Here is a 23660-nt window from a genome sequence, read left to right on the forward strand (position 1 = left end):
GGAGGCGGTGCGTTGGAAAGCACCCGAATGTCTGGAGGGCGAGCACCCCACTTTCGCATCCGATATTTACGCCTTTGGAATGTGCATTATCGAAGCAGTGACTGGCGATTTCCCTTGGGGGCGATCTATGCCAGACAATGCTGTGATTCATGCTGTAAAGAATGAAAAGAAAATGCCTGCCCAACCCGCAGTCTTCATGGACAACGAATGGGATCTGGTGGAACGAATGTGTCGCTGGGACCCTCAGAGACGCATTGGCATTGGCTCTGCCATTAAAATCCTAGAAGATATTGGAGTGAGGAACCTGGTCGAGACTGATGGGCAGATTGAAACAATCAAGATCGACAGCAAGACTCGACATGGGAAGCGATGGACTGCGAAACTACGGAAGTCAGCAGCCCGGCTCGGTCATACTTCCAGAGTATACACCAAATAACAGGAGTTGCGTGTTGAATTTTCAACGTTGCTACGAACAGCACGGCTTTAATCGCTTGATAGTTTTGAAAACAAAATCAGTGCTAATGTTGCAACTCGGTCCGTGTCTGCTTCTCACTCTGCGTAGACTTGACTACATTTGCATGTATCGGCTGCCGCCAGCTCCCCCCGTAGGGCCATACACGTTTGAGGATGAGTTTCCGTAAGCATATCCCGCATCTCCTCCACCTCGGTAGGCCGTAGATGCCGACTCAGCGTAGCTGGGAGGCAACCCTCTTCCGCCTCGGTAGGCCGCCGACGAAGATGAGTCGCTAGTATCGCCGCCTCCGTAGGCTGATGATGAGCCCATCGACGAGCTTGAGGAAGCGTGGCTGCGCGTGCCCCCTTGGGCAGCGGCACGGCCGGCCGCAGCAGCACGCAGGCTACGCACCCATTCCTGCTTCACCTCGCGGGACTTGGCGTGTAGCTGCAACGGATAGTACTTATCATCGCGGAAGGAGACGCTGAAGGCTTCCGGTACGGCATAGTTGTCTTCGATGATCGAACCAGTGACATCCATGGGAGGGTTGTCTGAACGGCAGCGCTCGTAGTCCTCCTTGGTGTCGTAAAAACTTAGCTGCGGACCTTGGAGGACAAAGTATCGCTGCTGCCATTTGGCGCGGGCTGATCCACCAGCACCAGGAGCCATGTGCTGCTTGATGAGGTAGCCGCACAAGATCTGTGCAAAAGCCGAAGATGCAAATTCCGTTGCACGGTATTGACCCTGCTGTGCTGTGTCGGCCAGGCGTTTCATAGTAGCGTTGTGATTCAGAATGTGCTCTAGCTCATTGGTCTTGAATTCCAGCGTAGAGCGGAGTCCTGCCAGCTCGGCCGCACACCGCTGTTCTGCCTCTTTTACTCCCAGCTCACATTTTTGCTGCTGTTGAGCAGAAAGCTCCTGCATTGCACCAGCTTGTCCTTGTGCCACCGCTACCTTGACGCTAAGGTCATTCATTCCTTCTCAAGAGAGCGCACTTCAGTCATATGGGCGGCATTTGTGGTCTCAGTACGCTGGATTACTTGCGAAATAACGCGCTGGCTCACAAATTCACAGTATGCGGCATCTGCTGATGGACCGACGGCGTGGGAAAAGTACTCCTTGTGTAATGCAGTCAAGTCAGCCTGTAAGAAGTGCTGCGTTTCACGGAAGAGCTCCATGGCAGACTTCTGGCGGTGCTTCTCTGGGTGTGCCAAGTACTCATTTCCAGGCCGACTCAGGACATCCAGCACGTGCCGGCAGTACGCCATTGACGCCGCTGCGTTCTGCTGACGATAAGAACCAAACTCTGCAGTCACTGCCGCACGGAACTGCGCCATGTAGTCTTCACCTCCTCCTGCTTCGGCATCCGCACCCATGTCACCATCGACAACCTCGCGCAACTTCTTCTTGGCTAACCGCTTGCACAAGCGATGCACATTTTTCAGCCTATCGTCGGCACAAGGCAAGCGTGTGCGCTCCACGTTGCGTGCTGCAGCTTCGGCGTCAGCATCCTCTTCCATGATCTCAATCATCTCATTCTCGGGTGCCGTGGGATCCTCATCTTCGTCACCTCCATTCGAGTCTTGCATCTCCAACTCGGGACGCAGTGTCACAGACCGCAGGTTTCCGTGTTCGTCGAACATGGCGTTAGTTCCTTGCCCGTTATCGACCACTTCAAGTTCGCCGTTCTCCTCCTGATCAACTTCAAATCTAGCATCTTCCTCAAACTGCTCGGGTGAGACAAAAGTCCGCACACGCGCGTGCAGCTCCGCCTTGTACCTGTCGACCGCGTCTTCAAGCGCGTCGTGGCACTGCGCCTGCACAACACGGCTCCAGGCGCTCGAGATCACGGGCGCCTTGCCGCTGTTCAGCGCTTCCACGTACGAAGCCGCCAGATTGACGAACATGGCTCCATTCAGCGGTTTGCCGAACATGGTCTTAGGTTTGGCCTTGCCAAAAAGCCTCTTGCGGAGACTCTCGAAGCTGGATCGGAACTCATCGCGCAGGTCGTCGTACGGGACTTGGGGCAAGTTGCGGAGCTGCTGCTCGTCGTCCACAGGCCGCACGAGCGTAACGCAGTCTCTCTGTCGGAAGAAATCACTGAGCAGCGCGCGGATCTGGTCCTTCTCCACGGCGTCGTCGCTGTACCCGCCCGTGGGCTGCAGCGCGTTCTCCAGGTACTGTTTAGCCGAGATCTTCTTGCCGTTGTCTAGCAGCTGCAGCGTAAAATCTCGCACGACCCACAGGAAGCTCGGGAAGAACTCGTGCAGCCTGTCGTCACTACTGGCAGAGGAGGACGTCTGGATGTGCTTGGACAGGTTCACCACGAGCGACAGGTCCTCGATGGCGTTGCCGTCGATAACACCGCGGCTGTTATATACGAAGCTCGAGGCCAGCAGCAGCGCCAGCGCGAAGATGCGCGTGTCGTGGGTCTGCTCGCGGTCGACGCTGCCGAGGCCTTCGGTGTCCAGGAACAGGACGCTGGTGTCGTCGTCCAGGGGGATGGGCCGCCCCCACATCCAGATGCCCTTGGTGCACGCGTTCACGGTGCCACCCACGGCGAAACCCGCGGGCTCTTGTGTCTCCTGCTGTGCCGACGGGTTGGTCAAGCCTTGCACCAGCAGGTTGAGCAGGAAGCTCTTGCCCGTGCGGTAGAGACCCGCCACGGCCACCACCACGAGCCGCGTCTTGACCTGCTCCAGAACCGCGCACGCCTCGGGGTTTACGCGGAAGCCCCCGTCATCGTCCACCAGCACGAAGGGCAGCGGCTGCACCGACGCCATGCCACTTGCTTTTTGTATATGCGTGAAAGTGCTACAAAAAGCGAACCCACGACAGGTACCGATTGATAGGTACGTTTCGAGTGACATACATTCTGACGTACCCGTGGGGTACGACGGGTTACGCCGCCATACTTGACTGGAGCCCATTGAGCAAGTTGACATGGCACCTTCGACGTATGGAGCGACGTCCCGCCAGGGCAAGCGCGGTGCTGTGGGCAAGGCCAAGCTGGGCCGCGGCGCTACAGGAATGGGCGCCAACCCGAACAAACGCAAGAAGTCGAAGCTCGTGGTGACGTTCGACCCGGACAAGCGCAAGTACGAGTAACAATGGGCGATTGATACATTGGGCTCGAGACTGACTTAACTGATGTGTAGGGAGTATCTCACGGGTTTCCACAAGCGCAAGCAGGAGCGCCGTCGCTTTGGCTTGGACATGGAGGCGTACAAGGTGAAGAAACGCCAGTTGGAGGCCAAGAAGCAGCGGCGAGAGGAGCAGAAGGAGAAAATTGCGGCACTGCTGGACGAGCACCCGGAGGAGAACGAGGAGAGTGAAGAAGAAGAAGAAGAAGAAGAAGAAGAAGAAGAAGAAGAGAAGAGTGACTCTGACGCCTCGGAAGACGAGAGCAAGCCCGTGCTGGGCGGAGCGAACGCTGTGACCAAGGTCATGACCTTCAACGACGACTTCACACAGGGCAAGTTCGGCGACGTGGTGACGGTCACGACGTCTGTGGGTGACCTCCAGAGCGACAGCGAAGATAGTGGCAGTGATGTGGAACCCTCGGACGACGAAGAGGCGGACGCGGAAGTTGCAGCCAAGTCCAAACACCCCGCCTTCCGCCAGATAAACAGGAAGAAGGTCGGCAAGGAGCAGCACTTGACGCTCTTTCAGCGGATACAGCTCCAGCGCAAGGGCAAGGCGCTGCCATCCAAGCGCTCGAAGCTCAAGGAAGCACGCACGGCTAGGAACGCCATGCTCGGCAAAAAGGGTGCCCACGGCGGCGCGGTGACGGGTAAGAAGCGCGGCGGTGAGGACGGTGAAGCAGGAGGCTCGGCAATCAGCAAACTCAGCAAGAAGCTCAAAACGAAGCGTCAGGGTGGTGGCGCCACTAACAAGCGCAACAAGAAGCGGTGATTGCCCAGGTGCATTTAGCTTAGATTGAAAGGCTCAGTGTGAGCTCGCTACCAGCGAAGTCATCATGTGCATTGGTTTTCCATCAATGGGTTTCTTCATTTTATTGTCTTAAGCTTAGCTGACCACTTCAATACTCTCGTCTGTGCCTACTGCTGGACGCCGAGTTACTTCCAAACCTTGATAAGGGCATCGCGGCCACTGGAAACGAGCATTGGGCTCGGATTCTGGCTGCTTCCGAGCTCGACAAGAGTCAGGTCCAGGATGCAATCTGTGTGTGCCGGGGACGGCGGAACAAGGCCTCTCCGCTCCATACTGATGGCGGACTCGACACCACCCGCTCCAGAAGCTCCAGCACCTCCGACACCTCCTGGACTCGAGTAGAAAGACGAGTCCTGGCATACCGTGATGAGCGGTGGGCTAAGCTTGCTCCAAGCCAACTCAGGCTTGGTGGTGACGGCAGTTGTCGACATCGGCGCTGCTGGCATCTCGCCGAAGCGCTGTCGCGGAGGAGAGGCCGCAGACGACGAGGAAGATGGGTTCATGCGCCACCAGTCGTTAGGGGGTGCTTGATTGTCGTAGAATGACTTGGCCTCTCCGTTACCGCAGATAGTGTACGATTGCTTTCCGTTGCGAATATCCCAGTAGCGCAATTGCCGGTCCTCACCGCCTGTGATTAACGCGTCTCCGATGCCGCGCAGGTGAAGTGACGGACACAGCATAGCGCGTACGCTGGGTTCCTCGCTGAGGGGCGAGGTGGAGATCTCGTCGAAGGCCGTCGCGATGCCATATATACCCAAGAAGCTTCCAAGCACACTTCGACTGCGATGCGGGATTGGTACGTGCAGAAGCGTCGGGCACTTGCACGCCTCGGCTTCTGATGCCTGCGCCTCGAGTGTCCGGAAAACAGCACGGCACGCGCCAATACTGAGGTCGAACACAGCAACTTCGCCATCGCCTGCCGCCACAAACACCAATGGCACAGACGTCTCGTCCAATGGCAGCGTATTAGGCAGTCCCAAGCAGGGCTGTAGCCGGTGGATTGCGCGGTGAGACGAGTGACGCCAGATTCGGATAAGCACCAAAAAGCGCAGATCCCAGAGACACAAAAAGCCTCGACTTGTACCGACAGCGAACCAGCTAACATCGAGAGAGTGCGTCATGCACGTTACGTAGCCAAGTTCAGGAGAAATGCTGAGAGTCCAGGCCTCCCGCCGCATACGCAGATCCCATGCGTGAATTTTACCATCACGGGTGGCGTAAATAAGCAAAGCTTCCGTGACGTTGTTCAGGTAGTCGATTGCCATGACAGCGCTGTTACTTGCACGCAGCTCCTTGAGACCAGATGCCTGGACGTTTCCGCCCACGGAATTCACCTTGTCCACACGGAAAACGTGCACCGTGCCATCGCTAGAGGCCGAGGCGACTGAGTGGCTATTGGTAAGTACCTTCATATCGGTGATCACTCCACCCTGGCCATCATAAGTGCAGCGCGATCCTTGATTCACACTGTGCTGCAACGACCGCACAGACCAGATCTTCACCGTGCCATCGTTAGAAGCGGATGCCAAAAAGCTGTAGTCTTGGGCAGCATTGACGCGAGTCACGGCACCTGAGTGTTCCGCCAATTCAGCCACCAGAACGTTCTTACGCGGCTGCCAGTTGCGATAGGACGAGCTGGGATATCCACCACCACCGCCAATCCCGTTAACGCTACTTGAGCTTCCGGGCGCTGTGCTGCCGGACGAACTTCCAAAGCTTCCTGGTGATACGCCTCCGTGTCCGTTGATTGCTGTAGCAGCTGCCGCCGCTACATTAAATGCTGCACCGCCACTAGGAGGATACGTACTACTTCCAACCTGTATCGGAGACGACGTGACACTTGAAACGCTTGTACCTCCTCTTTCGCTGCCTGGTGCCCCACTGCCTCCTCCGCCAGAGCTTCCGGTAATGCCGATACCGCCACCAACTAGACAGTAGGGGCTCGGCGCATGGCTATAGATTGAGTATGATGAACCATCAGTAAGCCGCAGCGCACCAAGATCAGGCGGTAACGGAGGAATTCCCAGCGCGTTCAACCGTGCCAACAATTTACGAGGGTTTCCGAGGGCCGGGTCCATTGCAGACTCCTTAAAGGCAAAGTAGTGATGGTAGGTGGTGTGCGTCTTCTTGGCCATCCTTTGTCGAGGAGGTGATACAGGCGATGCATGAACTGGATGGTGGTGTGGATCCAGCAAGCTGCCCATGCCGTCACCTCCATACATATCGCGCATGTTCATATTGAGCATGCTCACCATAACACCTCCGCTAGTCGGCGCGAAGTGATTAGAATCCATTGGGCCCAGTCCGGAGTCGTCCAGTCCAGATGATACTGAGCCAGGAGGAACGATGGATGACGGACCCGTGACTGTGATTGGCGGTGCAGAAATGGGTGTGCTGGGCTCGACCAGACTGTACATCTTCCCCACATGCGAGAGTGAAAGGCTCTCCAACGAAGGTGCTCCCATCGCCGACCCAATGTTCGAAGAAGCCGGAGTTGCAGGCGCTCCACGATGAGACGGTGAGTTGCTTGGTCCATGAGAACGAGACTTAGTCACCAGAGCAGTAGACGTCGAGGTAGCAGAGGTCGAGGTAGCGCTGCTGGCCGCCGCCGAAGATGAAGGAATTCCGAAATTACTAGCCTTTAGAGGTTGCGCAGTCGAAAGGGCGAAGCGCATATCCGGCACGAAAAGCACACGGAGGTGTGAACGTGAAAGCTTGCGGGCAAACGGATTGCTATTAGCACCAGCAGCACCATTTCCAACAGCCACAGATGCATTCGCCACAGAGCTGTGCGGCGAGCCAGCGCGGTCGCTCTTCGAAGGTCCCTGCATTCGCGCAGCTTGTTCAGTTTTGGCCATTTCCAACTTGCTACGCATCTGCATGGAGGCGATCGACACGTATTGCTGCATGAGCTTTAGTGACTGGATCTCATTCTTGCGCTGTTCGTAGATTGAAGACACGCCATTCTCCACACTGTTCGAGATTTTTTCTGCTGTTGCCGCTGCGGACGATGCAACAGCTGTACCAGACGATTGCTGCCGGAACATACTGTATCCATCCAGGGAGTCGGTACTCAGCAAAGGATCCCTGTTCCTTCGAGACTGTGACATATTGCTGATTGGTTCTTCTAGTGACTCTCGTGAAGTAGTCGTCATCGCTGACAGAGGCGCATCTGGAACCATATCGTCGTCACTATCATCAGGTGCCTGTGAAACAGATCTTTCCATTTCGGCAATGACTTCATTAAGCCCAAACGACGAAGAAGATGCCAAAAGCGCGCGGTCGAACGTCTCGCGTGATACATGCAGCCGACAGCAGTCGTGCAGTCGATGTGTAACATCACAAACCTCTTCGTCCGGCAAAAAGACCATTGTCTTGCGCAGAAACGGCCGAAGAAGTGGGCTCAAGAAGACGTTGGCATCAACACTTCGCAATTGCAGCGCAATCTCACCCATGAGTTTCAGCACAGCGTCACGAATCCACCAGCTTGGGTGCAACAGCAACGAGCACGTCATCCGAGCCTTTTCGACGAGTGTGCTGATTTTCTTTTTGAAAAGTCCAAGCTGACACAGCCCCGTAAGACACTCCACGGCCTTAGTGATAACAATCTCCTGCACATCGAACAAAGCCTGCTCGATGCATGGTAAGATATTGTGCTCGACAGCCACGCAACCCACAAACGAACACACGCCAACGATGTAGTCGAAAAATGCTCCACGCAGCTCCCAGTCTGGATCATTCAAGAACGTAATGAGCTGTGGGAGCACTACATCAAGAGTGCGCTCGCGACCAAAGAATACGCATAGCCTTGTGATGTCGACGAGTAGCGCGCGCTTGACAAGAGACGATGAAGCCTTTTGGTCGGGTGTTGTGAGCTGGATCACAAAGCGTGATATCATCTTGTGGAGCACACTCAGCTCCTTATCGAAGCTACTCGCCGCCATGTACATCGTGCTGGGGCCGGATGAGTCATTGCCACGGGTAGACATAGTGGACAAGGACGACGCTGACGACGAAGATGACAATGTCTTTTGCTTCATAGCGTGCGCGATTTCCAGAAAGCGGCGACTAGTTTCAGCCAACTGCGGCAAGCATTCAGCAAACGTAATACGCACCAACTCATCCGGATCGGACTGGAACGGCACCATAGCTGGCAATACATATTGCGGGAACACCGACGCGTCGGCAAGCGGAAAGGATTCCACCAGTGATAGCAAGTAAGTGATCGTACGAAGCGCCAGGGCGCGGACGGCAGCACTTGGGTCATCAATGACTTCGAGCAGGTAAGGAATCAGACGCTGCAGTCGTGCCTCGTCACTCGTAAACTGGCCCAGAGAACGGATCAGGTACAGCGCCGTAACCTTTGACTCCGGTACTTGTACATTCCGCAGACTTGAACAAATCAGTGATAGAATAATAACAATGCCGTTTCGATCCTGTGGCCACGGTTCGCTGCCTGGGTATGTAGGTGGCTTCATCCGCCGCGTCTTACTTGAGTGGGGTGGAGGCGTCGACATGTTTTCTTTAGCTGGATCAGAGTTGCCCTTGCCCAACCCGTCTTCGTCTGTAGCATCGTCCGAGCCTGTTTCTTCGTCCAACCGGCCGGTCGACGGCTCACGCGCGTAGTCTAACAGCAGCGAGTTTTTCTTCTTCTGCGTCAGCGCGTTGTATTGATCATGAAGCTTTTCGATCTTCTTTTTCAGCGTGTTGTTTTTAAGACCGCGCATGTCGTTCTCCTTCTCCTTAAGTTTTTGCAACTTGGTAAGAGCAGCATTATCCCGTTCGGCCTTCTGTTTATCATGCTTGGTAGGAATCTTCTGATCGAGCTCCTCAAGCACACGCTGCGCTACATGTGTTTGTTGGTCGCCTCCGGTGGCTGTCGCAAGTCGATCCGAACCGTAGCCTTCTTTTAGTCGCAACTTGAAAAATTCTTCGCCTTCCGAGTCCTCGACTCCAGCCACCTCACGCACCAATCGCCCGTAATACTTGCATACAAGACGAATGCGTGCATCGGGCACCTTTCCGCCACGACTGAGCACCAGCACCAGAAATCGGAAGAGGAAACTGTCAAAATACGTGGGGAACAAGCCGCTTTGGCTCGTATACTTGGCAAGATAACCACTTGCCGACAACCGCGCGTTCGGATCCAACTGCAGCATGTGAAGTAGAAGCTCCTCAAGGCGAGGGTCGCCAACCTTTCTCAGTTGTTGCCGCAGTGTTTCTGAATCTCCTGTGCGGTACTTGAGCAGTGAGGGCAAGTCGAAAAGCGGCTTCCCACCCAAGAACAGCTCCGCGATAACACAACCAGCCGAGAAAATATCCATAGACTCCAACAAACTGCCTTCCCGACGCGAGCGTGAGTACGAAGACGGCGCGCTGCCATTCGAGGTTGCAGAGGGGGGCGTGTGCATAGGAATTCCCCCCGACATGGTCCCGCTGCCCATGCCCATGGCCAGGATCTGCTTGTCCACTTCCTCCACCGTCACTTCACTGTCTGCCATTTTCGAAAGCATGATGGCCGCGTCCGGCGTCTTCATCGAATGCAAGCCAACACTCCCAGGCGTGCCTCCAGCCGCACTGCTGATCGAAACCGAGCTCTTCCCGTAGAACCTCTCGGGCGCCACACTGCATCCGCGCCGTGTGGCGTCAATGGCACAAAAGTAGTAATTGTAGTCTGCAGGATCGTCCTCCGGGATGTACGTGGGCTTGAACGGCGCAAAGTCCGTGAGGAAAACCCAGTTCCAACTCGTGACCATGACGTTCTCCTGCTTGATGTCTCCGTGGCAGATGCCCTTGGCGTGGCTCTGCTCGAGTGCACGCAGGATCTGGAAGGCGATCCATTTCTTCTCCACCGTCGTGAGGAACGGCCGTGAGCAGATGCGGTCGTACAGGTTCGACGCAAAGTACTGGCGCACCATAAAGGCCACGTTGTATTTGTTCGAGAGCTGGAAGTCCGCGTACGGGATCACGTTGGGTTGCTGCTCCACGGAAAAGGCGAGTGCCAGTCGGCGCAGAGCCACTTCAGCGCTCGTGAGCGACTCGCGCTCGTCGTATTTGCGGTAGATTTTCACCACCAAGTGGCCCTCGTCGCATTTGCACGAGATGGACTTGAGGAACTTGCCGTCGCCGATGAGACTGCCGAACATCATGTCCATTGAGCGCGGCGTGTAGTCCATAAGGAAGGTTCGGTACTGCGACGCGCTGTCCAGCGCGCTCTGCGGCTGCGCGCGCGGCGCGGCGTTGCCCATACTAGCTGGATGGAGGCGAGCGACACACCACTGGAGAGCGAGAAGTCTCCTCTACAAATTGCGGAGTCTGCGGGCCCACGAGACGCGCTGTGAGGGGTGTACCGGTAAAGAGTCTTCTTTCAGGAGCTCCGTGACCTACAATCGGTTTTTTCTCCCCGATGTCGCCAGTTGTAGTGATGCCGAGGAAACATGGGAGTACGGTACATGTCGCTATAAGTGCGATTGAGAAAGTACCGCAAGAGTGACGGTCTTCAACTTGCCGCAACCTTGCCACACAAAAATCAAACAAGCATGGGCAATAGTGTATTAGAAAGGATTCGTCTCCTCGTGCGCTCGCGCTCTCTCGAACCTCCTCACTCGGCTGTATTCGACGACTCTCCTAACTGCTTGATTCGGTTCTTGCCACTCGCGCCACTCCAAGACCATATCGCTTAGCTGTAGAGGTCCTCCTCGTCTTCGTCGGCAGCGGCTTCGGCAGCGCCGCCAGCAGTGCCAGCGTTGACGTTGCGGCCCGGGAATGAGAAATTGGCCAGGGAGGTTCCGCCCGCGGTCACGTGCGAACGTGCCTGCTGTAGCGTCTGTGCGAAGGTCGAGTACTGCGCCAGGTCGCGGTCGCTGACAGAGCGACGCGCGTTGCGCACGGCCTCCTCGAAGTGGCGCGGCGTAATCTCTGGCACAGGGTCCTCCTCCTCGATGTCTTCCATCTCGTCACCGGCCTCAGCACGGAGGCGGTCTCGTTCCATGTCACGAGCGATGCTCTCGCGGATCGCCAGCTTGGCGGCACGCTGACAGATCTCCGTGAGATCGGCACCCGAGAACTTGTCCGTCTGTTGAGCCAGGAAGTTCAGGTCCACTTCCTTCGACACGGGGCTCTTGCGCAGCACAGAGCGCAGGATGCTCAAACGCGAGTCGAAGTCAGGCATGGGGATGAAAATAAGCTGGTCAAGACGACCAGGACGCATAAGCGCCGGGTCGATAATGTCGGGACGGTTCGTAGCACCAATAATGAACACGTTCTTCTTGGCACCCATACCATCCATCTCCGTCAGCAACTGGTTCATAACACGGTCACCAGCACCACCAGCGTCACCCGAACTGCTGCCACGCTGCTGGGCAATGGAGTCCAGTTCATCGAAGAACAGCACGCATGGAGCAGCGCCACGGGCCTTGTCGAACACCTCACGCACGTTAGCCTCAGACTCGCCGAACCACATCGTCAGCAGCTCAGGGCCCTTGATGGAGATGAAGTTTGCCTGGCACTCGTTGGCCACGGCCTTAGCCAGTAGCGTCTTACCGCACCCAGGCGGGCCGTAGAAGAGAACGCCCTTGGACGGGCTGAGACCGTACTTCTCGAACTTCTCCGGGTGCTCCACAGGGTACTGCACCAGCTCCAAGAGCTCGCGCTTGACACCCTCCAGGCCGCCAATATCCTTCCACGTGATCGTGGGCACCTCCACCGTGGTCTCACGCAGCGAGGACGGATTCGACACACCCAGGGCGTACTTGAAGTGCGCCTGCGTAACAGACATAGCGTCCAGGATTTCAGCGTCAATAGTCTCATCCTCAATGTCAATCACGTCCATCTTCTCACGGATGCACTGCAGAGCGGCCTCCGTGCACAGGGCAGCCATATCGGCACCCACGAAACCCTGCGTGTCACGCGCAATAAGCTCCGGGTCGACATCGTCGTCGAGCTTCATGTTGCGCGTGTGGATACGGAAGATTTCCAGACGGCCATTCTCATCAGGCACACCAATATCAATCTCGCGGTCGAAACGGCCAAAACGACGAAGAGCGGGGTCCATACTGTTAGGGCGGTTGGTAGCACCGATCACCACCACGCTGGCACGCTGCTTCAGGCCATCCATCAGCGTAAGCAGCTGCGAGACAATACGACGCTCCACCTCACCGTTCGTCTTCTCACGCTTAGGCGCAATGGAATCAATCTCATCAATGAAGATGATAGCAGGCGCGTTCTTCTCGGCCTCCTCGAAAGCCTTACGCAAGTTGCTCTCGGACTCGCCCGCCATCTTCGACATGATCTCGGGGCCGTTGATGAGGAAGAAGAAAGCGCCCGTCTCGTTAGCCACAGCACGAGCAATCAACGTCTTACCCGAACCGGGCGGGCCGTACAGCAACACACCACGGGGGGGCTTGACTCCCAGCGTCTTGAACAACTGTGGGTGACGCAGGGGCAGCTCAATCATTTCACGGATCTGCGCCATCTGGCGACGGCATCCACCGATGTCGTCGTAGCCAACCTCGTCCATCTTCTCCTCGTCCTCGCGACGCACAGGCTCACCCTCGCAGTGGATGATCGTGTCGGGCGCCACAATACAATACGGGGCGGGCTCGGTCTCCACGACCTTGAACTCCACGGGGTGCATGGCCTGCCTCACCAGGAACAGGTCGCCCTTCTTGACGGGGCGGTAGGCCTCCACGAAGTACGGCTTGAGGTACACGTCGAACAGGTTGCCGGTCACGCCCTCGATCGTGTCGTCAATAGGTAGCACGTGGATGCGCTTACCGTAGGGCACGTCGCCGCACGTGTGGATACCCACGACGTCGCCCAACCGCACACGCAGGTTCTTGCGCACCACCTTGTTCATACGGACGTTATTGTCGTCCACCGTCTCGTCCTGGAGGACAACGCAGACCGTGTCGTGGCCCTTCTTGCCCTTGATGAGCACCGTGTCGCCGCGGAACAGCTGCAGCTCCTCCATCTTGGCCATGCTCAGCGCGATCACCGAGTTGTCGTCGTTCGTGGCCTCGTCCACCACCAGGCGGTTGGGCGACCGCTTGCGGTCCATGATGCCAGCCTTGAACTCCTCCTTCCTGCAGCAGGCACAGTTGGTCAGTGTCCCGCCCCCTTTAGTAGTAAAATGTATCAAGTGACGTACTTGTCACCCATGTTTCAAGTCTTCTGTTGTTTTCTCGTCTCCGCCGGGTACCGAATCAAAGCAAGCGAGGCTCCTGTGACACAATGAAAAATAGCCGTTATTTCCCTGCGTCATTTCCGTTGCAAGCCCCCAGATTATGTTGCTGCACTCCTCCTTCATTATCGTTTCCCTCTACTTCCAGTGCGCTCCACGCGTTCGCAGTAGGATTGGGGCGACGACAACCACGAGAAGAACGCAGCGAACTGGTCTGGGGGGCCGGAAACGCTACTGGCGCCGAGCAGCGGCGTGGCAAGATGACGCACCTGGAGGCTCTTGCTTGTGACTGTTCTTCCGCGGAAATGGGGCAGGAAATCCTCCCCCCGAAGATATCGGACACTTGAAGCTTGTCCATTGGTCGAAAACAGCGACATAGTTAAATCGAGAATATTCCTGTTTTTAACCAATCAGCTCGCTTTAATAAATCGATGATGACGTAGCAAATTGAAATTCAAATGCACATGTAAAAACAAACGGGGCTCTTGGGTCAAAACGCTAGGAATGCATGCTAAAAGCTGTGGATGAAGTAATAAGCTGCGTGGGGACGAGGTTGCTCGCAGCAGCCTAGTCGCGACGGCTCTCGCGGGGCTTGCCGCCCTTGTTGTTCTTGAGCAGCGCGATGAGAATGCGCACGAAAATGGACATGAGGTCTGCACACAGCAACAACAAATTTGTTAGCCGTTCTATAGCAAACTGCATGAGGAAGCACGCACCCATGAACAGATCGAGTGTGTGCTTGAGCACGTCCTTGTCGCCCATGCTGGCCTTCTCGATGATCATCTGCGTGTCGAACACCACGTAGCCGCAGAACATGAAGAGTCCGCCATACTGCCAGCAACAAACAACAGAAACGGCGAGTTAGTCAGATATTCTACATGCAGTACTTTTCTCCAATTGCCGCTGCTCGTACCAGATTAAGGTTGAATAGGTACGATGAGCGGGCGAAGATATTCAGGACGGTCGTCAGGAACATGACCGACAGCGCCGAGCTCAGAATGCCGCCAAGATACAGGTACGTGCGACGCGTAGCTGTAGCACCAACACAAACATCAGTCCTCAATCTCAACGACCAGCAGCAACCGGGAAGCTCAACTCACCGAACAGGGCACTTCCAGTGAAGCACAGGAACACCAACGTCGTCAGCAGTCTGTCAGTATCAACATATACAAAGCACAAGTCAATATTCCTATCTACTGTATACTACCATCTACGATTCTTACAGGGCCGACACGAGGATGCTCGGGTCCACTTGGATGGCCACGGCCACGAGCGTGGAGACGCTGAGGCCCATAGCCGCCGAGATGGCCATGAGGATGCTGAACCGCCGCCGGTAGTTCTGTACAGGCTCCATGTAGAGCCACACGGAGCCCAGTGTGGACACGAGCGACGAGCCCACAAACGACCAGCGCTCCGGGCCGAGAGCCAGCACGCAGGCAGCACTCAGCATCGCGGCCAGCACGCAGGCCGACAGCGTCGCGTACACGCGGATCAGGTGCTGTTGCACGTCCTGGGTGATGCCGCTGGTCTTCAGCATCGTCGCCATGTTCCACGACGACGTCGCGGGGGACACACGCGTCCCGAACATGTTCATCCTTTCTTGCTTCTCTTTGAGGTTTGGGAATCTGCCAGAAATAGGAAACCCTATGTCATGTCATAGGGAAAACCTATATCGCGTCATACGAGGATGCACAGATGATGCCACAACGCACACGGAAGCTACTCGAACCGGGTTTGATTCCTAGCCTCTATTGTCGTATTACGAAGATGTAGCTGCATCACTTGCGCCGAGACTTGGAGCCTGCTAGTAGTAACACTTGTGAGCAACAGTGCCCATCTAAAAGCATAATGTAGCCATGTCAACTTGAAGTGCATTGTTAGCCCCTACCTGAGACGTCTGCGTACGCGGCCGAGCTGCCCACGATCTTTTTCGTTCGTGCAGACGGGATACTCTTCTTGAGCGCCACACCAGCCACGATTTTGCGGTTCTTGACGTCCTGATACGTTGATCGGTTCGTGCTGCCTCCGTTCGCAAGTCCGCCCTTGGACGCCTTGGACAGCGACGACGATCCTCCAGAGTACAACGACCCACCGCCTTGGCTGCCTTCACTTATCTTGTTATTGTTGCCGTTCTTGCTGCCGTATGAATATTTCGTAGCCTTGCTCTTTGTGACGCTGCCTATGCCCCTGCCGCCCGCCGCGTTGTTGATTGGCGGCAGCTCGTCCTCGCTCGCGTCGTACGCGCCGTAGTCTTTCGTGTCATTACTAGCCTGAGGACCATGGGATCTGTACAAACGTCCACACTGATTAGTTTCTTGCGTATCGGTCATGCAGACACATTGAAACGCACCCGGTCTGGATGGAAGGAAGCGGGGCTTTGTCGTCCGAATTGTCCTTGCGCTGTTTGTACGTCAAAGGCAGTCCTACCGAAGGTTGCTGCTGAGGCTGGATTACATGCTGCTGTTGTTGCTGCTGCTGAGCCCTTTGAGTAGCTTCTTCGAGCTCGCGGATCTCACGAAAGTATTCATGGCGCAGCGCCTCCCGAGCGTTCATCCGTTTGCTGGGGTCGTATGCCAGCATCTTGTGCATGAGGTCGATGGCAGCAGGCGATGCGTGGGGAATAAGCTTGGCGATACTGGTGCCTTCTTCTTTGGGGAAGTTAAAATCAATGTGAGCAGCTCCCTTCCGCTTGAAAATCTCGAGCACTTCAGGAGATGGTGTGCCTAGAATTTTGTGAATACGATGGATTTGATCCAATTCGTTGGAGCCCGGGAAAAGCGGGTAGAGCGACGTGATCTCGAAAAATACACAGCCAACGCCCCACATATCCATTTCCGGTCCGTAATAGCCGTCTGTGAGCAGACATTCAGGCGCGCGATACCAGCGCGTAGAGATATACTCGGTGTACGGCTGCTTGGAGTAGATCCCTCGACACGAGCCAAAATCTGCGAGCTTCAACTTGCTGCTGTCTTCTACCAAAATATTTTCAGGCTTGATATCGCGGTGAAAAATGCCCTTGTTGTGCATGTGGTCTAGGGACTTCACAAGCTGGTACATGAGCGACTGAATCAGGTCCGGCTTGAGATAATGCCGCCGACCTCGAATCATCTCGTACAAGTTGGCGTCCATCAGCTCGAACACGAGCGCTAGTCGCCCCGACGGCTGGTCGTACAGCACTTCTTCCAGCTTGACGATGTGCTGGTGCGGCGACAGTCTCCGCAGCGCCTGAATCTCTCGCAGGTTGTTCACCTGGTCGATGCTCTCGAAATGGTTCTTCATGCACTTGATGGCGTGGAACTTGCTGTCCTTAACGTTCTGCGCCTTGAGCACCTCGGAGAAGGTGCCCTCGCCCTTCTTGGCCACTAACCGGTATTTCCTCATAGCGGTCGCTGCGGTGGTGCGTCGAGTCAAGTGTGTTACAAGAGCTCCTCGACACTAACTCGAAGCGCTTGAGGCGTCAAAATACATGTACCAGCACTAATGCAGGAACCGTTTATAATTACCGGCGGCATCCATCATGCACGAACCAAACCGAGCGAGAGCTGCGTGTCGCGGTAGGAGCAAGTTGCAGTCCAAAAATAAATGGCTACCTGTTTTGGTCCCGTTTAGATCCCTACCACTCTCTACGGGACGCAATTTGTGACAAATAGAGCTGCGCTCCGTAAAAAGCACCTGCCATCCATTTCCGCCCACCCGAACGGCACCATGTCGGAGCTGTACGAGAACAAAGTGTGTCTGTCGCCCATGGTTCGCTCCGTACGTACCTCTTCCTTGTGCACCATGTTCCTCACTCTCTTGCGATTGTATCGCACCTGGTTACACTCTCCAACTCGCGCTGGCCACCGACTTACGGGGATTTTCTACAGGGAACGCTACCGCTGCGTCTTCTGTCGCTGCGCTACGGGGCCGACCTTGTTTACGGCGAAGAAATCGTCGACAAACGTATCATTTCGGCTGTGCGCATGAAGAACGGTGCGATTGGGTGGCGGCTCGATTAGCAGAGCTCAACTCCTTCTGTGTCAAAACTGTGGATGCTGCAAGCTTTTCGTGTGTGGCAGCTTGATAGTGACGCTTTGCAATGGATTCACTGCAATTTCGCAGAGGTTATCAACTCGGTGGACTTTGTCAGTCGCAATGGCGACTCGGTCGTCTTTCGGACGTGTCCGGAGGAGGCTGGCAAGGTCGTCTTCCAGATCGGAACGGCTGATGCGGTGCTGGCGCTCAAGGCGGCTGAGGCGGTGTAAGTTTGCATCGATTTGTCGAGTAAATGGGTTTATGAGCAGATTCAGATGTGAATTTCTGTCTCGTACTGCAGCGCTCGCGACGTCGCTGCCGTGGACATCAACATGGGCTGCCCGAAGCACTTCTCGGTTCAAGGCGGAATGGGTGCAGCACTGCTGCGAAAGCCGGAAGTAGCTTGCGACGTAGGTTTATTGTCTCTCGTTGAATTTTTCGGTGCAGCGTTGCAACTCGTAACTAATTGGACTTGGTGCTTCGTGTACAGATCATCAAAACGCTGCGGCGAAACCTGAACATTCCGGTATCCTGCAAGATTCGCCTGCTGCCAGAAATCCAAGACACAATCGACACAGCAAGACGCCTAGAAGATGCAGGAGCCTACGCAGTGGGTGTGCACATGCGGCAGATCCACGAGCGTCCTCACGACAAGGCGAGCTGGGAAAAGCTGGCCCCTGTTGTGTCGGCGCTGTCGGTCCCAGTGCTTGCGAACGGCGACGTCTTCTTGCATGAAGACATTGACAAACTTCGCAAGATTTCGGGCGCGTCCTCCTTTCTCATCGCTCGCGGTGCGCTTACTAACCCATCCATCTTCCGGAAGGAAGGTCGTCTGCCTATCGACCAAGTGGTGCGCGATTATCTTCAGGCAGCGGCAGAGGTGGACAATGTGTACCAGAACACCAAGTACAACGTTATGCGCATGATTCCGAGCTCGCTGGAAGATGCCTACGCAAGCGGCAACAACTGCGGATATGCAAAGGGTGCGCGTGTTGTTACTGTGCCGGAGCTGGCTGCAACCAGGAATGGCTTGCAAATGTACTCGCTGTGGGACCTGCAGAACTGCTACAATCAGCACCAAGACCAGTTCCAGGCCAAGGCTGCAGCAGCGGAAGCTGCACAAAGCCAAGATTCCGAGACACTTGCAACTCTGCCAGGGGCTCATGATCGTTACGCTGAGGCAATTCATTCGATGGAGGAAGAGGCTCCCAAAGCTCGCAACAACCGTGTTGGCAAGCCTGAGTTTTTTTGTGATACATGCAAGGTCCAGCTGCTGAGTGAGCAGGATGTCAAGCTTCACTACAAGGGCCGCAAGCACAAGAACGTGCTGCGCAGGCAGACTTCGGCCACTATCTCCAAGTTTGTCGCGAAAGTACAACTGGATCAGGCACCCGCTGATGGTGACGCTACCGCCCTAGGTGCCACAAGTGCTGAGAAGGACAAGAGTATGACAGAAGAAAGAAATCATGAAGGGGAAAACGAGCGGGCCCCGAAACGCGCAAAACTCAATGACAACAGTTCGGTGAAGCATGAGAAGGACCAAAAAAACAAAGAGGAAGAGTCTGGGTCGCCGACGGAGGCGAGTCATGGTGCTTAGTCCATCGGTAACCTTTTTTTAAAGTTTGACGCCTCATTCCTTACACTACTTGGTATGCATGTGCAAGATGATCCAAACATTATTACCCTTACTTCTTTCGGTTTAAATCACCCGGAAGAGAGCACTCGCGGCAATGCTTTTAGCCGCGCTTCAGCTCTGTATGCTCCATATTGAAGTTGCAACGATTAACGCTGCGTACACATGTATCAAGATGACCAGTAATACATGAAAACAACTGCACTATCGGTGGGGAATGCTTGCTGTGCCAGAGCTGCATCTGTCGGGAGTGTGTCAGTACGACCAGTACCGGTATGGTCATCACACATGGTGAGCTGTTCACATGGCGGCAATTTTGGTCATGAAAGACGAAGGCCTGCGCGAAAGAAGAAGAAATGCATCTGGGGTTCCGCATCTCAACGCAAGATGCTGGTCATCAGCCACCGGCTATTCAAGTGCAGCAGGTCCTGTCGACCGGCAGCGATTTAAAGCGGTTGTAGCTCAAGCTCCAGCGCTCCTCGCCCCAGAGCTCATTATCGATTTCTCTCTCTCGAGCTCACACCAAGCAGTCCTGCTTGTGCCAAGCCAATCTTCTCTTCCTTCAAGAACAAAAAAGTCAATCAACCTAAAATCATGTTCAGCAACAACAAGATTTCCATGCTATGTCTTGCCGTCGCGGCCTTCTCGAGCGGCGTACACGCTGAGGGAGAGGCCGCCCAAACGTTCGGCCTGCTTGGTGCGGGTCTCTATGGCGGTGCCGGAGTAGGTGCTGATGTCGGTGGTGGCGTTGGCGTCGGTGCCGGTCTGAACGGCAACGGCAACGGGGCTGGGTGGTATGGCCCAGGTGTCGGCGTGGGCGTCGGAGGCGTTGGAGCTGGTGTCGGTGTGGGTGGCGTTGGCGTCGGTGTCAACGACTACGACGGCTACAACGGTGTTGGCGTGGGCAATGTTGGTGTCGCTGGAGGCGCGGCCGCCAATGCGAACGCTGGCGCTACAGCGAGTGCCAACGCGAATGCCAACGCGAATGCCAATGCCGGAGCTACGTCTCAGTACCGCAAGCTTCGCACCGAATGAGCTGAACCGGGTCTTCACGGTCTGAAGAGTCGAGATAGGACCCTCGTGGTTTTGCAAATGTTGTGTGCATTCCCGTCACGTTTGCTGCAGTAGCCTGCAGTAACTTCGTCGTGTTGATCAGTAATGTCGCGTTGTATGAGTAAATCGCTGTTTCATATGAACCACTGCGAGTGTAACCTTACGTCTGGGAGCTTCACGTGTTAACGATCGCCACTCATGCACTTAATTCTTGTAGCGCGCTTCCTCCTCGTAGTACCCCGTAAAACCAACGACATCCTTCACGTGAGCAAAGTCGCACAGCAGATTATCGAGTTCAGCACTCGGAGTGGCGTTCTCTCGTGCCGTCGTTTGGCTCTTCCCATTTGCCGTTTGGCACTTAAGCAGCCGCAGTGCCTCCTCCATTGCCTTAATGCTCACACTCAGCAGTGTGATCGGGTACGCCGCAAGCCTGTAGCCCATTGCGCCGAGCTCTTCTGGCAACAAGACAGGTGTGAGTCCGTTCTCCACCATATTAGCCATCTTGGGACCCGGTACCTCCCTGCAGTACGTCTCCATCTCCTCCACCGACTGCGGCGCTTCCAGGAACGTGATATCAGCTCCGAGTCTCGCGAACTCTTTGCAGCGAGCGACAGCTTCATCCAGCGAGTGGGTCCCTCTGGCATCTGTCCTCGCCACGATGACGATGTCAAAGCCTCCTTCTCTGCGCGCGTCCACCGCAGCTCTGATCCGAGCGAAAGCCTCTTCCCGGGAGACGACCGCCTTGCCGGCAGTGTGTCCGCATCGCTTGGGGGACACTTGGTCCTCCAGCATGATGCCGGCCATGCCCGCTTGCGCATAGGCCGCCACTGTCCTCTTGACGTTCATGGCGTTACCATAGCCAGTGTCTGCGTCGCCAATGCACGACACGTCGTTCAAGGACTCACAGATGGTCGCGGCGCTCTGGACCATTTCGCCGAATGACAGCAGCTAAAAATAGCACAAGGAATACCTGTGAGGACCACAGAGGACACTCTAATAATAGAATGCCTACCTGCGTATCCGGTACGCCGTGCACTGCCGAGACGCCAAAGCCCGTCATGAACGTCACCTCGAAGCCTGCGCGCTCGATGAGTTTGGCGCTGAGGCCGTCAAAGCAGCAAGGCATCACGGCCAGCGCATCGCACGCCAGCAGCTCGCGGAGCCGCGCGACCCGTTGGGCCTGCGTCGGTCGGGTCGCCATCTTCACGTTTGAATCTTTGTCAGACATCCGTTGAAGAGTCGCACGAGTGGCCTCCCGCATGTCCCTTTGGAATTGGATGCCAATGTGTGTGGGCGCTGATACTGGATCGAAGACAAAAGGGGTCGTGATCTTTGATATGTCACTGAAAACAGATGGTTGTATGCTTGTCAATCAGCCCCCAAAAAATTTGACGTGCGGATATCGCTGGTCATTCTGCTCTCAACACCACAGCAATGTCCAGCCAAGACCCGACCGCGCGCTTTGCTACCTGTGCACAGACGCTCTTGGCCATCTCGGGCAAGTGTACAATGTAGTTCACATGGCGTGATTGCAGTGTCGGACGCCGTCAGCAGCTGCAATTTTGCCCATGCAAATCAACAGCCCAATTGAAGAAGGGTCGCCGGCTTTATGAGAGTGGGAGCATGCCATTGTGTAGGTTGCCTTACACAGCATGTCAGTCACCCCCTTTCCAAACAAATTACCGCCTTCCTTAGGTTTATGCCGATCATAAAAAGTGTCGCTGGTTTCTTGCGACGGGCATCATCTATGGAAATGCACCCGGAACCTACTTGACCTCTCACTTCCACAATCACCCCGTTAGCCACAAGCCAACAGCCATGACCGACAAGAAGCCGACGCCGCAGCTCCCGCTTCCCACCCCCGGTGCCGAGCCTGACTTCGTGGGCGGAAGCCCCAGCAACGAGTACGTGACGGTGCTCACGCCAGACAACAAGGCGCTCACACCCAACCCGAACACGGCGGACGCGGACTTCGACCCCAACGGGCTGCGCCTGAACGTCTGGACGGTGGACCTGCACGACGCTGACCTGCGTACCGCCTTCTACTGGTGGGCCTGCTGCTGCCCGTGCGTGTCGCTGGCACAGCTCGAGACGCGTCTGGGGCTCAACTCGTACAGCGCCGGCTTGTCGTTGAGTCTTGCGGCGTACACGGGCCGCCTGTTGTTCCTCGTGCTGGCGCTCGTCTACCTCCTGGGCGGCAGCTTCGTCTCCTTCGCCGTGTTCCTCGCGCTCTTCGTGCTCTGCCTGCTGACCGTCGCGCAGCGCGTGGCGCGCGTGCGGCTGCAGACCCGCGAGCGACTCGACATCGCCGGCTCCCCAAAGGACGACCGCTACATGGGCCTCCTGCGCAGTGCCAGCGCCATCCGCCAGATGGCCGTGCAGCTCAAGTGTGACCAGGTCCACTTTGGTGCGCCCGCTACGCTCCAAGCCTACCAGGTGTAAAGTTGGAGGGTGGGGACTCGAGTTGACATTTTTTATCTGCGAGAACAAGGCGAAAAAAAAAGAAATAAAAAGTGTGTTTTTGGTTTCTGAAAAGTGACCGAGTCATTTTCTACGTTGGCAAGGGGTAAGCGTGAGAAGGAGACGTTTGGATCGTCGGCGGAGTACATGCACGAGCATTGCAATACACCCAGAGCTTTCCAGAACGGCAAGTCAGTCCTGAAAACAACAAAACATGAGTGTTTCCTACAAACATCAAACTACAAACTCAGTGACATTACTGATCAACACGACGAAGTTACTGCAGGCTACTGCAGCAAACGTGACGGGAATGCACACAACATTTGCAAAACCACGAGGGTCCTATCTCGACTCTTCAGACCGTGAAGACCCGGTTCAGCTCATTCGGTGCGAAGCTTGCGGTACTGAGACGTAGCTCCGGCATTGGCATTCGCGTTGGCATTCGCGTTGGCACTCGCTGTAGCGCCAGCGTTCGCATTGGCGGCCGCGCCTCCAGCGACACCAACATTGCCCACGCCAACACCGTTGTAGCCGTCGTAGTCGTTGACACCGACGCCAACGCCACCCACACCGACACCAGCTCCAACGCCTCCGACGCCCACGCCGACACCTGGGCCATACCACCCAGCCCCGTTGCCGTTGCCGTTCAGACCGGCACCGACGCCAACGCCACCACCGACATCAGCACCTACTCCGGCACCGCCATAGAGACCCGCACCAAGCAGGCCGAACGTTTGGGCGGCCTCTCCCTCAGCGTGTACGCCGCTCGAGAAGGCCGCGACGGCAAGACATAGCATGGAAATCTTGTTGTTGCTGAACATGATTTTAGGTTGATTGACTTTTTTGTTCTTGAAGGAAGAGAAGATTGGCTTGGCACAAGCAGGACTGCTTGGTGTGAGCTCGAGAGAGAG

General features: G+C 55.8%; 10 protein-coding genes across 10 annotated transcripts; 3 read left to right on the plus strand and 7 right to left on the minus strand.

The window, feature by feature from the left end:
* Nucleotides 1-568: 568 nt before the first annotated feature.
* KRP23_9435 (uncharacterized protein) lies at nt 569-1378 on the minus strand (the record flags this gene model as incomplete). Its single annotated transcript, XM_067894989.1, has 1 exon — nt 569-1378. The coding sequence occupies one exon, from the start codon at nt 1376-1378 to the stop codon at nt 569-571; it is 810 nt and encodes a 269-aa protein (XP_067742613.1).
* A 47-nt stretch (nt 1379-1425) lies between these two features.
* KRP23_9436 (Guanylate-binding protein 4) lies at nt 1426-3237 on the minus strand (the record flags this gene model as incomplete). Its single annotated transcript, XM_067894990.1, has 1 exon — nt 1426-3237. One exon carries the CDS (start codon nt 3235-3237, stop codon nt 1426-1428), a length of 1812 nt encoding a protein of 603 aa, XP_067742614.1.
* A 160-nt stretch (nt 3238-3397) lies between these two features.
* KRP23_9437 (Nucleolar protein 12) lies at nt 3398-4369 on the plus strand (the record flags this gene model as incomplete). Its single annotated transcript, XM_067894991.1, has 2 exons — nt 3398-3552; nt 3613-4369. 2 exons carry the CDS (start codon nt 3398-3400, stop codon nt 4367-4369), a joined length of 912 nt encoding a protein of 303 aa, XP_067742615.1.
* A 164-nt stretch (nt 4370-4533) lies between these two features.
* On the minus strand, nt 4534-10656 carry KRP23_9438 (Phosphoinositide 3-kinase regulatory subunit 4; the record flags this gene model as incomplete). Its single annotated transcript, XM_067894992.1, has 1 exon — nt 4534-10656. One exon carries the CDS (start codon nt 10654-10656, stop codon nt 4534-4536), a length of 6123 nt encoding a protein of 2040 aa, XP_067742616.1.
* A 431-nt stretch (nt 10657-11087) lies between these two features.
* On the minus strand, nt 11088-13567 carry KRP23_9439 (Cell division cycle protein 48-like protein; the record flags this gene model as incomplete). Its single annotated transcript, XM_067894993.1, has 2 exons — nt 11088-13491; nt 13557-13567. 2 exons carry the CDS (start codon nt 13565-13567, stop codon nt 11088-11090), a joined length of 2415 nt encoding a protein of 804 aa, XP_067742617.1.
* A 589-nt stretch (nt 13568-14156) lies between these two features.
* KRP23_9440 (Bax inhibitor 1) lies at nt 14157-15183 on the minus strand (the record flags this gene model as incomplete). The annotated part of the gene is made up of 5 exons (XM_067894995.1): nt 14157-14242; nt 14306-14420; nt 14503-14621; nt 14690-14739; nt 14813-15183. 5 exons carry the CDS (start codon nt 15181-15183, stop codon nt 14157-14159), a joined length of 741 nt encoding a protein of 246 aa, XP_067742618.1.
* Nucleotides 15184-15367: 184 nt separating this feature from the next.
* On the minus strand, nt 15368-16970 carry KRP23_9441 (MAPK/MAK/MRK overlapping kinase; the record flags this gene model as incomplete). The annotated part of the gene is made up of 3 exons (XM_067894996.1): nt 15368-15390; nt 15478-15875; nt 15940-16970. The coding sequence occupies 3 exons, from the start codon at nt 16968-16970 to the stop codon at nt 15368-15370; spliced, it is 1452 nt and encodes a 483-aa protein (XP_067742619.1).
* Nucleotides 16971-17294: 324 nt separating this feature from the next.
* On the plus strand, nt 17295-19200 carry KRP23_9442 (tRNA-dihydrouridine(20) synthase [NAD(P)+]-like; the record flags this gene model as incomplete). Its single annotated transcript, XM_067894997.1, has 5 exons — nt 17295-17345; nt 17456-17561; nt 17691-17829; nt 17905-18013; nt 18094-19200. The coding sequence occupies 5 exons, from the start codon at nt 17295-17297 to the stop codon at nt 19198-19200; spliced, it is 1512 nt and encodes a 503-aa protein (XP_067742620.1).
* A 1490-nt stretch (nt 19201-20690) lies between these two features.
* On the minus strand, nt 20691-21490 carry KRP23_9443 (2,3-dimethylmalate lyase; the record flags this gene model as incomplete). Its single annotated transcript, XM_067894998.1, has 3 exons — nt 20691-20744; nt 20806-21237; nt 21302-21490. The coding sequence occupies 3 exons, from the start codon at nt 21488-21490 to the stop codon at nt 20691-20693; spliced, it is 675 nt and encodes a 224-aa protein (XP_067742621.1).
* Nucleotides 21491-22107: 617 nt separating this feature from the next.
* Nucleotides 22108-22731, plus strand: KRP23_9444 (uncharacterized protein; the record flags this gene model as incomplete). The annotated part of the gene is made up of 1 exon (XM_067894999.1): nt 22108-22731. The coding sequence occupies one exon, from the start codon at nt 22108-22110 to the stop codon at nt 22729-22731; it is 624 nt and encodes a 207-aa protein (XP_067742622.1).
* Nucleotides 22732-23660: the final 929 nt, after the last annotated feature.

Source organism: Phytophthora ramorum, assembly GCF_020800215.1.
Source record: "Phytophthora ramorum isolate Pr-102 chromosome Unknown Phyram_PR-102_s0008, whole genome shotgun sequence".
Classification (NCBI taxonomy): Eukaryota; Oomycota; class Peronosporomycetes; order Peronosporales; family Peronosporaceae; genus Phytophthora; species Phytophthora ramorum.